Here is a 16270-nt window from a genome sequence, read left to right on the forward strand (position 1 = left end):
GGGTCCGATAATGAAGGACCATTTACTAGTCAAGGATTTTATGTGTATTCATTGAAGACTTTTGACAGATTTTTATTTTCAAAACACAATTTTGGCAGTTACATGGAAAAGACACTAGTAAAGGACAAAAGTGAATTCAGTGAGGCCAGGTAGGAAACTATTTTGCTCTCAGCAAGTGATTGCAGGAAAGGTAACTGGAAAATGAATGGATTTGAGAGATAGCTGGAAGGAGAAACGACAAGATTTGGTAATTGTTTGATGGGGAAGGGGAAGGAGAATGAATTTATGTAACACTGTTGGGTTTCTGGCTTAATTGAGTCCCTCCATTCAAAGTGGTATGAAACATTTTTAAAAGTAGCAGGTTTGAATTGCTATTAATTCGAGGTACCTGAGAAACCCCAAAGTGTAGATGTCAAGAGGCTACCTGCATATACATACCTATAGGAATAAGAAGAAAGTTCTCATCTGAAGGTACACTTGGAGTCATCTGTATATAGATGATAATTGGAACCATGGAACTGGAAGAATTTCTTTAAGGAGAATATACAGACTGAGAAAAGAAGAAGGTATATGACAGAGCCTAAGGTGGTCCAACATTGAAGGGGGGTGGTGTAAAAGGATGAGAAGTTACTAGGACAGACTGAAAAGGAATGATCAGAGAAGAAGAAGAAATCAGAAAGGCCAGCCTTTAGATCCTGGCTCCACCAGTTACAGCTAAATAACTTTTGACAAGTTACTTAAGTTTTCTGTGTTGTTTTCTCAACCATTAAAAAACGTATTTTCATACCAAGTAATTTCAAAGATTTGTTCTGAGTATTATGTGAGATGATGATTGCAAAGTACCTAGTAGATTATGTGTGTGTGTTAATATATATATATATATGTATTGTCTTATACACAGGATATATTAAGTATTAAGGTCCTGGCTATACATGATAATGGATTAATTTATCCCATACAGACTAAAGCTGCTCCTTGAAGTCAGGGGCCGTATTTTACTCATCCTAGAGCCTAGCAAAAGATAAAATTAATGCAATGGATTTTCGCTTGTAATTTATCAAATGGCTCTACAGACAGTTCTAGATACAGAACAATAGCAGCATCACCTAAATAAAATGAAGCACCAACTAATCATTACACTATAACAACACTTCACTAGGGAAAAGTATAAATGTAACTAATAATGCCTCATGGATGGGGAAAGTACTAATGTAACTATTAAATAGAGCAGCAGTCTGAGCAGCAAAGCTTTCAGCAAATTCACTAGCTCTTGATTACAAAGCATTGAGATAATTATGCCCAATTACTGTATAGTAATTTATTCATTACATACTGAATAATCTGTGTCTTTTTAAAGGATTGGGAGACCCTGCTTGCTTTTATGTTGGTGTGATTTTTATTTTAAATGGAATAATGATGGGATTGTTCTTCATATATGGTGCATACTTGAGGTAAGACTACTGTATTAAAAGATCTTTCAGTGGGATAATAAGGACTTTCTGACATTTGTTGATTAAATTAAAAGGATAGGGCTTCCCTGGTGGCGCAGTGGTTGAGAGTCTGCCTGCCAATGCAGGGGACACGGGTTCGTGCCCCGGTCCGGGAGGATCCCACATGGCGCGGAGTGGCTGGGCCCGTGAGCCATGGCTGCTGAGCCTGTGTGTCCAGAGCCTGTGCTCCGCAACGGGAGAGGACACAACAGTGAGAGGCCCGCGTACAAAAATAATTAATTAATTAATTAATTAAAAGGATAAATAACAAGATTAATTGACTAATAGTAGGAAACCTTTAGATTTTATTTTTTTCAGAAGCTGAGCCAAATATGCAGCCAAAAGCTAGAGCTGTCACTAAAACAATGTCTTAAAGACCTGTCTTTTATCCTTATGGGGGTATTTTTTAAGCTTATTAAGATTCCTGAACAAAGATTTTAATGAAAATACCTCTAGATCATGTGTAAAATTATTATAACATTAGAGGGGATCTTTGGTTGGCATTAGTAGCAAAGTATTAATATTTCTAATTTTCATCTCTGTACATGTGAAATTAAGAAAGCAGTAAAAGAAAATGTATATCACTTGTAGCATACACTTACATTTGATAGCCTATCTTTCTTGATAACAGCACCACAATTTTGTTTGGGGTAGCAGGGTGCCCAATTTCAGGTGATAGGTTGAAGTTAACTATGACCATTGTGTATTCTGCTTCCCACTCTCCATTGCATGTTGGGAGAGCCATATGAGCTAGCTTTTCTGGTGAAAAAGAAAGTGAAATCAGACTTGGTTACACCAGGAAAGCATTTGCCTTTCTAACAAAAGGTTAGATTCAGCTGCCGCTTTTCTGTTATTTTCCTGCTTTTACCTGGATGTGATACCTGGAGCTATTGCAGTCATTTTGTGATCATGAGGAAAAGGCCATAAACATAGCACATATGTCTGCCTTTTTTTTTTTTTTTGCAGTATGTGGGCCTCTCACAAACCCTGCAGTTCCTCTATTCCTGTGCTTTCTAAAGATTCTATAGTCTTTTGAGAATCTTTCACTTACATATTAGCCATAAACCATACTTGTTTTATTGTTTTTGTTTTTGTTTTTTGTGGTACGCGACCTCTCACTGTGTGGCTTCTCCTGTTGCGGAGCACAGGCTCTGGACGCGCAGGCTCAACAGCCATGGCTCATGGGCCCAGCTGCTCCGCGGCATGTGGGATCCTCCCAGACCGGGGCACGAACCCCTGTCTCCTGCATTGGCAGGTGGACCCTCAACCACTGCGCCACCAGGGAAGCCCTCATATGTCTGCCTTAACATCCTTCTGCTGCTGAACCAATGCCAACAGACACTTATCTTTTATTTTCTTGTTGAATGATATAATAAGCATCCATATTATTTAAGACACTTCTGTCAGATTTTGTTTTTGACAACAGAATACATTTTTAACTGAATCATCAGATTTCTTTACAATGTTATTCTTGAACTGTGCAACATTAAAAGTGAAAAATCTAGATTTAATCTTTCAACAATTACTGAGTTTTCATAAGGTTTATGTTTCTATAGAGATTAATACATATATACCCCTTGGTTTTGGAAGTTTTCAGCATAAAAATCCTAGCACAGAATCAGTGAAAAATTGTGATCTTGATAAAATTGTTGGCCTTGATAAGCTGATTTTAAAATTATTCAGAAATGCACAGGGCCTAAAATAGTTGAGACAATCCTGAAGGAAATGTGAGAACTTGCTTCATTAATTATTTCTGTATTATAAAGCTAATGTAAATAAGACAATGTGATATTGGCATAGAGATAGACAAGTAGATCACTGGAATAAAGTAGAACCCAGAAGCAGAAATGTACATTGATATACACCTGGTATATGACAAAGTGGATATTACAGATCAGTGAGTAAGGATAGGCTTCTCAATAAATGGTGCTGAAATAATGGGGAGATCGTATGGAACAAAGCAGAGTCAGAACTTATGAAAAACAAATACTAGTTGGATTAAAAACTCAAATGCGATAGACAAAATTATAAAATGTTTAAAATGTTATATAGAAGATTATCATCAGTAACTTGGGGGTAAGAAAGGATTTCTTAAACAAGGTACAAAAGTCCAGCCATGAAGAAAAAAACTGATAAATTTGATGAAAAGAATTTAAGTTCCTCAAGATATAATAGAATGAAAAGATAAGCCACAAGCTGGGAAAAGATACTGCAAAGCATGTATGCAATGTGGTATCCAGACTTACATTCATTAATTAGACAAATATTTATTGAATGCCTACTGTGACTGGGAGCACTATTCTAGGTGCTAGGAAAACAAAACAAACAATCCCTGTCCTCATGGAATTTATATTCTAGGGGATAGACAAAGACTAAGAAGATAGACCACCCAACTGAAAATCGGACAAAATATTTATGAATAGACATTTCCCAGAAGAATTCCAGATTGCCAATAAACATGTAAAATTGACGACCATCATTAATTATGGGGAAAAGACTAATTTAAACCACAATGAGATACCATTTCACACCTACTGGATTTACAAAGGCAACTTTTAACCCTGGTGGGTGGATATATAAATTAGTACAGCTATTTTGGAAAAATGGTGTGCATTATCTAGTAATTTGAAGATACACGTACCTTATAACTCAGCAATTCCAATTTAAAGTAAATATGCCTAAGAAACTCTTTTATGTACACCAGAAAATATATACAAGAACATAGCAGCATTGTTTGTACTAGCTCCAAACTAGAAACAACTTAAGTGTCCTTCAGCAGAGAAGTGTACACATTGTAGGTTTATTAATACAGTGAAATACTGTACAACAATGATAATGAACTATAGCTACAAACATCAATGTGGAAAAGTCTTACAAATATAATGTTGAATGAATCAAGGCATGCACAAAATTTAAAAATACTGCATACTTATATTTGTATAAAGTTTAAACACAGATTAAATGATAGTATGATATGTATATAGAAGCAGTTATATTGGTAATCACAAAACTCAGGATAGTGGCTGTCTTAAGAGGTGGCAAGTGAGGTCTCAGGGTGTGATCAGTTTTCTGTTTCAATGATATATGGTAGTTACAAGAATATCTACTTTATAAGTGTTCTATAAGCTATCTAGAAATTTTTATGTACTTTTCTATATGTGTGTCAGATAGGAAAAATACATAAGCTCATCAGTATTTTGAGGGAAAGGATGACTTAGATTATGTTAACAGGCTTTAAATTGTTCTAGTTTAAAAAATAGTTTATTTATTATGCTTTTTTCAAATATGGAAAATGTTACACGAGACTAAGACATTTTAAAAGTTAGTACTTTTCATTGGGAGAGCTACCCAAAAGGTGAAAGTCTTCTCTAAATTGGTTACACAGTTCTAGAATATCAAATACATTATTAGGCTCCAGTCTTTAAGAAGGATATGTAGATATAACATATGTTGGCTATAAAAGTGTCACCAAAACTGTGAGGAGATTAGAAACTATGGCATATGAGAATATGAGAAACAAAAGAAATAGGGATTTGGGGAAATTTTTCTATTTCTTACCTTGGCCACACTTCCGCACTGGCACTAACTTGGAAGGTAGATATTCCATTTCTATTCTTTTGGTGGTTAATGATAAAATGTTAACATGCATATCTAACTTGATCAAGTCTAAAATTAATTGATATCTTTCCTCTTCTTTTTGATCAGTACAAGGAATTTCAGAACACTTTATTTCAAAACAGCCCCTAGCATCTTGTAATTATTACCATAATTTAGTACTTCTAGTACCTCTCCACAGCAGTCATCACTGTTATTTTTTGTTGTCAAATCTTCCTTAGATTTATCCACATGTTCCTAGTTTCTATATGCAGCATTTGTTCTTGCTTCTCACACCTTCCTCCTTTCAATTTCTTCTTTTCTGATGTGCGTCCTTTGAATTTCCCTTAGTGAAAACTGTTAAAGGTAAATTACTTCCCATTGGCTTTCCTCTGCTTGTTTTGTTAAACTCATTCTTTCCTTTTTTCAATCATTCAACCAATATTTATTGTCTTCCGAGTCTGAAGCTGTGTATATAATGATGAACAATACTTTAAAGAAAAGGCAACTTTAAGAAGTGGTTTTTAATCTTTGATAATAATCAGCCATCCTTGATCTCAGTTTTGTATTCTACATTGTTGTTTCTTGGGACTCAACAAAAGAATATTTGCAGTAGTTTAGATGGTTCAGTTACCGCTAAATGAAACTGTTAGACTCTTCATCTCTCAGTCACTGAAATCCAATTTGGAATGACAAAAATTTGCCTCCACTCAGAATATTCAAAGAATACAGTATAAACTCTAAAGTGCTGGCCTGTTCGTTAAAAATTATTTTATGTTCACATATAATATTTTACATAGAAAATATTTTAAATATAAAATTAATGACATTCAGATTACTTTGTATGTACACTTTGTATGCTTTTACATTCAAGAATAAAACATCAACTACATGGGTACTTTTGAAATTTTTACTGTTATTTTATATTGTTTAGTACTATGACATTTTAAAAATCTAAGATAATTTTGTGAAAAACTCACTATATTTTACATGAATTTTGATTGTATACATTTTTTTTTACAGTGGGACTCAACTTGGAGGTCTAATTACAGTATTATGCTACTTTTTCAACCATGGAGAGGTTTGTTTTCTAGAAAATAATTTGTACAAATAGAAGGGGTGGCATAGGAACAAGGAAACTTATTCATCAAAACAGTATTTAATTGTATATTACTTAGGATTTGACAGTATTTTAAAGAACCTTGTGTTGTAAGTTGATGTTTTAATCATGTTGATCCACATTTTTACATAATAATTAGAATTTATGGTGTGAGCTATCTTGCCTGGTTTTAGAATATATATATGTTACATATATTTTATAGAAAAAGGAAGTACTATATTAGTTGAGTTTAGGCACTTTATGTACATTATCTCACTCCCACCAAAATTTTTAGGGAGGTGGCTGTTATCCTCACAGTAGAAGATATGAAATTGAAATTTGGAGAGGATAAGTTACGTACTCAAGATTCCACATTCACACCATGATGAAGCTGGGTTTCCTCTTCTACATCTTTCTGGCTCTAAAACCTTACTTTTTTCTGTTACATCATGCTGCCTTTTTAATTACACAAAATGCTGAATTCAAAATACAAATTAACTTACTAACTCAGCCCAATAAGACATGGTCCACCTAAAAAGAGTTCATGGAAACTTACTTAGAATATGATAGATTCATTCAACAAAATATCAAGTACAAAATGTGTGCCAGAGTCTGTGTTAGATGCTGAGGATATGGCCAAGAAAAGTGGAAGAATCTGACTGCTAGTTTTTGGAAGCAAAATATGTAGTATGTTATGGCACAGATTATATAGGGTGGAAGTCTCTATCCATTACTATTGGGAAAGGTAGATACTTGGTTAATTTTAAAAAATCAGTTAGACAAGGGAATCATAAAAATTATACATAAGTATCTTAAATATATTAACTTAAAGCAAACAAATACATTGTCAGTCACCAGTGTATTAGTATAAACACAAGACCTTTTCTTTGAGTATGCCAGATGACTGACACTATGAGTTGACCTTCTTATACATACCGTAACTCACCTTCCGAGGTTTACGATTTTGGTTTCCTGGAAGAAGAGCAATAAATTTTAAGACTCTTGCAAAGTTGTAAGAGTTTAGATTCTTTCTAGAATTTCAGAATTCTTGATATAAAATTTTATAATATTCCCACCCATATGTTTTGGAAATAGTTTTAAAGTCTATATGAAAATTTAATTAATACTTTCATTGTATACATCATATCAGTGAATCCCAAATACTTCTAGTTGTTTTTAGAAATTTATAGTTAACTCTTTCAAAGGTATATTTCACAAATTCAGAGACAGTCTTAATTACTTGTAGTGAGTGTCTATACACATTAAACTTGTCATGTGTAAACATTTGGTGTTTGTGAATGCCCTAGGTGACATTTGTTTAGATATTTTTCTGAACATGTATAAATCCCAAAGCCCTGGGTTGCCCAGGGTCATCACTGAAGAGCTGGAATGTGGATCTGGTTTGTCTTTCCCAGAATTCTCACTGCTCCTAACCCTATCATCTTGTTTGTCCTTCGAGTGTCCTTACGTTTGGCCTGATCTATCTTTCACTTGTTTCTGGACTTGCTAGTTAATGGCTCTCTACCTAATGGCTATGTGCTGTAAGAGAACTCCAAAAACTGAGGAGCTATACCAGGTATCCAGAAATAAATGAGCCTAGTATTAAAATTACTAAAACCAGCCCACCCATGATTTTTTAAATTAATTGTGTTTATTGCAATGGAACATAGAGTGAGGTAAGCATTTTATTGATTTCAGGCTACTCGGGTGATGTGGACACCACCTCTCCGGGAAAGTTTTTCATATCCATTTCTTGTACTTCAGATGTACATCTTAACTGTGATTCTCAGGTAATTCTTATTTATAAAACGAAACTAGCTAAATTGTAAATTTCTCAAAATTACTTCAACCTGTTGTTATAATTACTAAATTTGGACTCTTTTAAAAAATTACTTCAAAAATAAATTGTGTGTCCAGTTTAAAAAGAATCTAAAATTGCTATGTAAAAAATCGTTTTCCACTTAAGAGTCTAGGCTACAGGTTTTACATAACTGTTATGTTTTAATAAACCAATATGTATGTGTTCATATATATTTGGTAAAGATGCAAAGGTTTTTGAGAAAGTATTACTTTTTTCCCTCAATGCTTATGTACTCTGACTCATTGTTGTCCATCCTGTGGTTTTGATGAAGCATGAAAAAAAAAAGTGTTCTATGCACAAATAAATTTGGGAAATGCTAGGTTGGATAGATAAGGAGTATCTATATTCATATGTTTATGACTATATCGGAACTACAGATGTTTCTAGAAACTCAGCCAAAGTTTCATCTCAACTGTTTTTCCTGGACACATTTTTTGGTTGGGATTAATTTTATAAGCATTTCAGAAATTTTAAAAGTCTGAGGAACAACAAAAAAAACATAAATAGTAGAATACTATAAATAACTTTACCATAGAGATAGGTTCATAGAATGTTCATGAGATCTCTTATTGAGAGAGTGATCACTGTCCCCTCCAAACTCCCAGAGAAACTCGTAGTTCACTTACTAGTACCCATCAGATTTTGCCTATATTAAGATCATTTGTGTACATGTCTTCTTTCTTTCTTAAAACTGTAAATTTGTTAATAAAGCATACATACACAAATGTCTAAACATACACTTAATGTATTAAAATGCCACTGGAAACAGAGACCGTGCCACATTTATCTCTTTAACCATGGAGCACTTAGCACACTGCCATGTAGACATTTAAGGCCCTTATATGTTAGCTTAAGGAAGGTAAATAAAGGCATACTGGCGTGACTACCAACCTCTAGAAAGGTGCAGACTACCTTGTGGTTTGTTAACCTACATGAAAGTTTATTTTTGGATTGAATATGGATTTGGGAATCTGATCCTTATCCCGATTTCTATATCTTTGCTCTAAACCTTATCTTCTCTCAAAGATTATGGTAGAGGAAGCTGCCTATTTATCCCCACTCATCCCCAGTTAAATTTCTAGAAAGATGGTTTATTTTCCATTTTTATTTTTTGAAGTGATATTAGTCTAACCAATCAGAGAGTTCATGGAATTAAATATGTTAATTAGAACATTTAGAATTGTATCCTTGAGTGCATGTGTTATACTCCAGTCCTTAGCCAAAAGTAATTTTTATTTTATAAATATAACTGAGTACTTAGTGAATATATTTTGTGATAATATTATTAAACAATATGATCATTACAAATTTTGCTTTTGAAAATGTATATACCACAGTACAAGAATTTATGGAAATCCAATACAACCTTTATAAAAAGAAGAGTTACAGTTTTATAATTTACACAAAATACGTGCATTTCTTTTTTTCATATTCTAAAAGGTAATAAAATCTGTGTGGTAAAAGGTATTGGTTACTGATAAATCTCATGATTGCAGAATGGACGGTTTAAACTTCAATATGCATTAGTTTAACTGTATTCCAGAATTATTTCTTTAAAGTCATTGTTTAAAATCTCTTTAGGTTTTTCTCATAGTCGTTAGCTTATTATTTCACCAGCACTTATACTTTTCTTCATTGCTTTTTGAAACATAAAAGTGGTGGTATATGAAAGTTATTGCTGCTCATGTAGTATAAATATCTCGAGGTATGCAAGGTCAGTTCAGATTCTACTTTCTGACATTCTTGCTGGAGTATTAAATTTCTAATGTCATGCATAGTTAAAGAAAAATAAATTTTTAGTTGAATATAGTTGATTTACAATATTTTATTAGTTTCAGGTATACAGAATAGTGATTCATTATTTTTACAGATTATATACTCCATTAAAAGTTTACAAAATAATGACTTGAATTCCCTGTGCTATATGTTTAAGATACCTACTGATAAACTAGATACAATACTTTATTTAAAGCTCTAATTTTGTTTGTTTTATTATAAACATTTTTATAACCCAAATATTTTAAGTTCTTCTTAATGAGCTTTTAAAAGTTAACTATATTTTGTTGTCTAACATCAAAGGTAAGGGGATCAATAGATTTTAGCATTTTGCAACTAGTCATTCAGTTTAATGATAGGCTACTTTTATAGTAAAACTTACTGGTGTCAATTCTCTCCATTAAGGACATCGAACAATAGTAAAAAGCATTTTATTGCACTGTGCCTTTCCAATGTTGCTTTTATGCTTCCCTGGCAATTTGCTCAGTTTATACTTTTTACACAGGTAAGATGATTTTAAACTAATTTAAGTTGAATGCAAGATGTGCTTGCTTGTTTCCATAGGAAAAAAAAATTTTATTGAAGTATAGTTGATTTACAATATTGTGCTAATTTCTGCTGTACAGCAAAGTGACTCAGTTATACACATATATACGTTCTTTTTTTATATTCTTTTTCATTACAGAGAAATTTTAAATGTGATTATATTTGTGCCCTAATAGATTTTCAAAATATGGAATAATTATAAAGTTTATATACATGTGTGTTTTTTTTTACTCATATAAATCTACCTTCTGTTAATGTGTTTGTTAGTTAGGCAGATATTAAACCTGCAAAAGACTTTTTCCTCTTATTTTAATCCATAATTTTTCCTGTTGGTATTTGAGATGATCTCTATAAACCTTCCTGTAGATTTTCCTTTTGTCTGAGGAATCATTTTAGGTGCCAAGCTGCGCAACATGGTAAGGGCCACTTAGATTCTTCATGGTAGGGGATTTCTGCTTCTAATCCAGCTAAATGTTGGCTGTTCTGTCTGAAGAGCAGAATCTTACTGGACACCATTTCTCAGAGCTTTAATCATGGTATTATTCAGTGAATTGAGGCCATATCCTGTTTCTTCAAACAACTAAGTAACTAATAGCAAGAAACTGAGCTGGGGAAGCAGAGAGTAAAAGGTCAATTTGGATGAAATTTCCTACTATGATTTTTCTTTAGAACTCCTTTCCACCTAACTAACAAACACTGATAATATGTAATGATGTTCTTTATTGGCAGTGAGAAATTCTGCCAAGAATCCTTGTGCTGCCAATTGTCTACAAAGAATGAAGTTATAACCACAACTTAATTGATGCTGCATGTTTAAAGCATGTTAAGAGTATTCTCTCTGCCTTACTTCCTTATATTTGGTCTATAACAAACACAGAATTTCTGTGGTTTTCATTATTTGCATATGCCAACATAGTAGAATAGATTTCTAATGTGCATCATTTCCTGGCAAGGAAATGTATTAATTTAGCTCCTTCGGTAATTTTGATATTGCCTTAATGATTTTCTATCCATTCAAAAGTTATACTATACTTTTACTTGTTGTTGTTTCTTTTTTTTGAGATGTAATTAACATTTTGTAAGTTTAAGATATACGATGTATCAATACATCATTATATTGCAATATGATTATCCCCTGATTAACACCATAGTGTTATTTAACACCTCTATCAAGTCACATAATTATTATTTCATTCTTGTGGTGAGAACGTTTAAGATCTAGTTTCTTAGCAACTTTGAATTATATGATACAGTATTGACTATAATAACTATGCTATGCATTAGAACTGCAGAACTTATTCATCTTCTAGTTGCAAGTTTGTATACTTTGTCCAACATCTCTCTAATTCCCCCACCCCCAAGCCCCTGTTAATCACCATTCTACTCTCTGTTTTTACAAGTTTGGCTTTTTTAGATTCCACATACAAGTGATATAATAAAGTATTTGTCTTTGTCTGACTTATCTCACTTAGCATAATGCCTTCAAGGTCCATCTGTGTTGTCACAAATGGCAGGATTTATATATATATATATATATTTATATATTTATATACATATATATGTATATTTATATACATATATATATATGTGTGTGTAGCATGTCTTCTTTATCCATTCATCTGTTGATGGACACTTAGGTTGTTTCCATACCTTGGCTATTGTGCATAATGCTTCAGTAAACATAGATGTGTAGATATCTCTTCAATATTCTGTTTTCATTTCCTTTGGAATATGTACCCAGAAGTGGGATTGCTGGATCATATGGTAGCGGTATTTTAAATTTTTTGAGAAACCTCCATAGTGGTTTTCATAGTGGCTCCACCAATTTATTTACATTCCCATTAACAGTGCACAAGGGTTCCCTTTCCTCCACATCCTCACCAACATTTGTTTTCTTTTGTCTTCTTGATGATAACCTTTCTAATAGGTATGGAGGGATATCTTACTGTGGATTTGATTTTATTTCCCTGATGATTAGTGATATTGGGTGTCTTTTCATGTACCTGTTGGCCATTTGGATGTATTCTTTTGAAAAATATTTATTGTTCCTCTACCCATTTTTTAATCAGTTTTTTTTTCGTTATTGAGTTGTATGAGTTCTTTATACATTTTGGATATTAAGATTTCACCTAATAGATGATCTGCAGATATTTTCTCCCGTTTTTTGTTGATTGTTTCCTATGTTGTGCAGAAGCTTTTTATCAATAGTTTGATGTAGTCTCACTTGTTGATTTTTGCTTTTGTTGCTTGTGCTTTTGGTGTTACAATCCAAAAAATCATTGCCATGATGAGGGTCAAGGAGCTTATTCCCTAAGTTTTCTTCTAGGGGTTTTATGGCATCAGGTCTTACATTTAAGTCTTTAATCCATTTTAAGTTAATTTTTGTGAGTGGTGTAAGATAGAAGTCCAATTTCATGTAAATATCCAGTTTTCCTGACACCATTTATTGAAGACATTATTTTTCCCCCTAAGTATTCTTGGCTTCCTTGTCAAATATTAATTGGCAGTATATGCATGGGTTTACTTATGGTCACTCAATCTGTTCCATTGCTGTGTATATTAGTCTTTATTCCTGTACCATACTGTTTTGATTACTGTAGTTGATAGAGTAATGGGGGTTCCTTATATGTTACAGTCCTTTTTCTTTTTTGCTGCTTTTAGGATTCTCTCTGTCTTTGATTTTTAAGTTTCATTATAGTGTGTCTTAGGGAAGGTATTTTTCAGTTACAGTAATGGGGTGATTTATTAGCTTTGTGAACTTGCATGTCCAAATCTCTTCATAGGTTTGGAAGTTCTCAGCTATTATTTCTTTAAATAAACTTTCTGTCCTTTCTCCCTCTCTTTTCATAGAACTCCAGTGATTCTCTTATTTGATCATTTGATATTTTCATATAAATCACATAGACTTTCTTCACTCTTTTTCATTCTTTTTTCTTCTTTCTCCTCTGACAGCGTATTTCAAAGTTCCTATCTAACTCACTGTTCTGTCTTCTGTTTGGTCTGTTCTGATGTTGATACTCTATTGCAGTTTTCATTTCATTCATTGAATTCTTCAGTTCCAGAATTTGTTTTGTTCTTTTAATCATTTTTATCTCTTTGTTAATCTTCTCATGTTTTTCATGTATTTTTATCCTGATTTCATTGAATTGTATTTCTGTATTTTCTTGTACCTCATCGAGTTTCCACAAAACAGCTATTCTGAATTCTTTATCAGGTAAATCGTAGAATTCTGTTAGAGTTTGGTTACTGGAGGACTATTGAGATTTTTTGGTGATATTTCATGTTATTCTTATTCATGTTTCCTTGATTCTTCATGTTCCTTGAAGTTTTGTGTTGCAGTTTTTGCATTTCAGGTTGCCTTCAGGTGGGATATATTCTTCATTCATCCTGCTTATATCTGGGGTTTTCTCTGACCTTATATGGATACACCTGCTTCATGCTTCTTGCTCCCTCTGTGGCAGAATTATTAAGCTTGTATGTCTTTTCTAGACAGGCCCACAGACCCTGGCCTCTTTTTCACATGAGCTCCTTATCTACTAGAACTCACTCTTACTGCCACACGAAGGAACATGAAAAAGGAGACAGCTGCAGAGTCGGGAGAGGTGTGAGTTTAACACTCAGGAGGTGTCAAGAGTGCCTGCAGGCCAAGTGGAGGGATCCTTGGGTGGTTTTCTCAGCAGCTGGTAGGCAGGTTTCCTGCCAGAGTCCTGAGCACAACCAGAAGGAACTGCATCCTTTTAATGCCCTCTGATATTCTTATTTGCCTCTTTCTCAATCTCCTACCTGCCCCAGTCATGGAGGTCGCACCGCAGAGCTCTGAGTGCTGTGGGAAAGAAATTGTTTTTTCCAGCAATGTCCTGCATAGCTGGGGATGCCAGGCACACACTCATCATTCTCCTTTTCCCCCATGGGAGAGGTTGCCATTGGCTCGTTCAGGCTCTCACTGTGCCACCTTGGGGATAGGGTGGTGTTGACAAAGTTCCTCTTACTCTCTCTAGTGCATCCAAACTCATATATATTTTTGCTCCAATGAAGTGCTTGAGCCTCTCCTCAGGAAGACTGGATTCTACAGGGTTCTCTTGTCTGTGGGTGTCTGCCCAAGTCAGCAGTATCCAGATTTTCTTCAACCATAGCTGAGAAGAGCTGGGATTAGTTCACTGGCTCCTGCTATTCCACAGCCTGTACTGAGGAACTGTACTGTCTGCTTATTACCAGATACATAGGTGGGCAAGACTCCTTCCGGTTCCCTTGGCATATGGTGCTGGATCCCACAACTTCCACAGAGGCACTTTTGTTCATGGGTGGATGCCAAATTTTAGTTGTTAAAAGGGGGAGGCAGAAAAGCAGGACACCTTATGCTGCCATGATGCTGACGTAACTCCCAGCTTTTAGTTTTCTGAATTAACGTATAAAGTTTTGTTTGCTTCTGTTTTTTTTTTTTTAATACTAACGTGAAGATAATTCAATGTTATTTTTCTGGGAGTGTTCTAAGGCTTTTATTCTTGATTATATTTTTCACAGATTAAAGTTAAGATTAGTTCACGTCTCTTGCACATATTGTCTGAGAAATGGGGCTGAAGGACTCAAGGACTGGCTATATTTTAAAGGAAAAAAGTTACAAGCAACAGTTGTAGAAACCTAGAATATTTGGAGTGAGAAGACCTTAAAGCATTATCATTCTTAAGAAACTGAGAAATTGTGACTTACTTATTCAGTAACTGGATTTTAATTTATAATATGCTCTATTTTCTTATATTTTATTAGAGAATTCCCATTCATGTAGGAGAGATTGTTATGACCAAGCACAGTAACAGGGGTAGTTGCAGAAAGGAGGTTATAAAATCAGAAGTGATAGAGATGCAGATTATTTCCGGAAGAGATAGTATCAATATATCTATACAAAACTGGTTGTCAATTTCATATTCTTTCTTTATATAACTGATTCTTTGCTTGGGTATGTATAAAGCCATATCTCTTTTAATATTTAAATTAATGTGACTCCATGACCTCATCTTGCTTATAAGAAGATTATTTTCTTCCTACCCTGGAGTTTCTCTTCCAACGATAAGCCCATCGGCTATTTATTTGGGCCAAATATCAGGACTAGATGTTTTTGCCTCACTGTTGAAGCCAGAAATGAGACTACTTGTATCTGGAGGATTCAGAAATCTGGGTACACAGTCAAAACCACCACACTGCTGTTTAGCAAAACTTACCCCTTCTGCATGGAATTTGACCCTCAGTTAACCTTCTAGCTCTCTTCCCTTAGAAATCTGCTAGTGTTGTGTGACCATGATGTTACTAGGCAAGTTGCTTGGTGATTGCCTAATTGCATCCGAGATGAAGAAATTGTAAGTGAGCTAAGTTCTTCCTGAGGGGGATGCCTTGACTTTGGGATTCCTGAAGTAAAGTGACTCTCTTAAGTGTCATTTCCCTTGCAGAAGTTTCCATGGGTTATGGATCTTCTAAGCCAGAGTGGCTTCTGCATTTATGTGATGTGCATCTTCTTTCTTTGCTCCTGAGTTGTCACCTGGGGTGAGGCTACCATGAAGACTTCTTTGAGAGCTCCCACTGAAGAGAAATATCTGAATCTGTCCTGCTGACAAGTCCTGTTTCCTGTCCTACAGCTTTCTGAATGAACCAGAGGCCAAGTGTGCACTTAAAACCCCCTGGGTTGCACTGATGTCAAGAACTCAAATTCACCTTATTGAAGATAGAAAACTCCTAACAGCCATAGATGCCAAGTGCTTCACACTAAAATTGGCCTGGACTGTGTGCTTTTACTTACGAGTGGCACCATTTTCTTTCTTGTAAATATCTCATAGCACGCCTGCAGTGCTGAGATAGCTGAGTTGAGTCATAAGGAATTTCAATATCAGCTAAATGCTGTCTGTAGAACTAGGC

At 34.4% G+C, this 16270-nt stretch overlaps 1 protein-coding gene across 1 annotated transcript in view; it reads left to right on the plus strand.

Moving 5' to 3' along the window:
* DPY19L2 (dpy-19 like 2) overlaps nucleotides 1–16270 on the plus strand; it is an 87449-nt gene that overhangs the window by 18776 nt on the left and 52403 nt on the right. Inside the window, exons 6-9 of the mRNA XM_027102210.1 lie at nucleotides 1358–1451; nucleotides 6108–6165; nucleotides 7882–7973; nucleotides 10226–10325. Coding sequence (XP_026958011.1) covers nucleotides 1358–1451; nucleotides 6108–6165; nucleotides 7882–7973; nucleotides 10226–10325 — 344 coding nt within the window. The remainder of the gene's footprint in view (nucleotides 1–1357; nucleotides 1452–6107; nucleotides 6166–7881; nucleotides 7974–10225; nucleotides 10326–16270) is intronic.

Source organism: Aethalodelphis obliquidens, unplaced genomic scaffold, assembly GCF_003676395.1.
Source record: "Aethalodelphis obliquidens isolate GAN/ISIS:26980383/991018 unplaced genomic scaffold, ASM367639v1 scaffold5, whole genome shotgun sequence".
Lineage (NCBI taxonomy): Eukaryota > Metazoa > Chordata > Mammalia > Artiodactyla > Delphinidae > Aethalodelphis > Aethalodelphis obliquidens.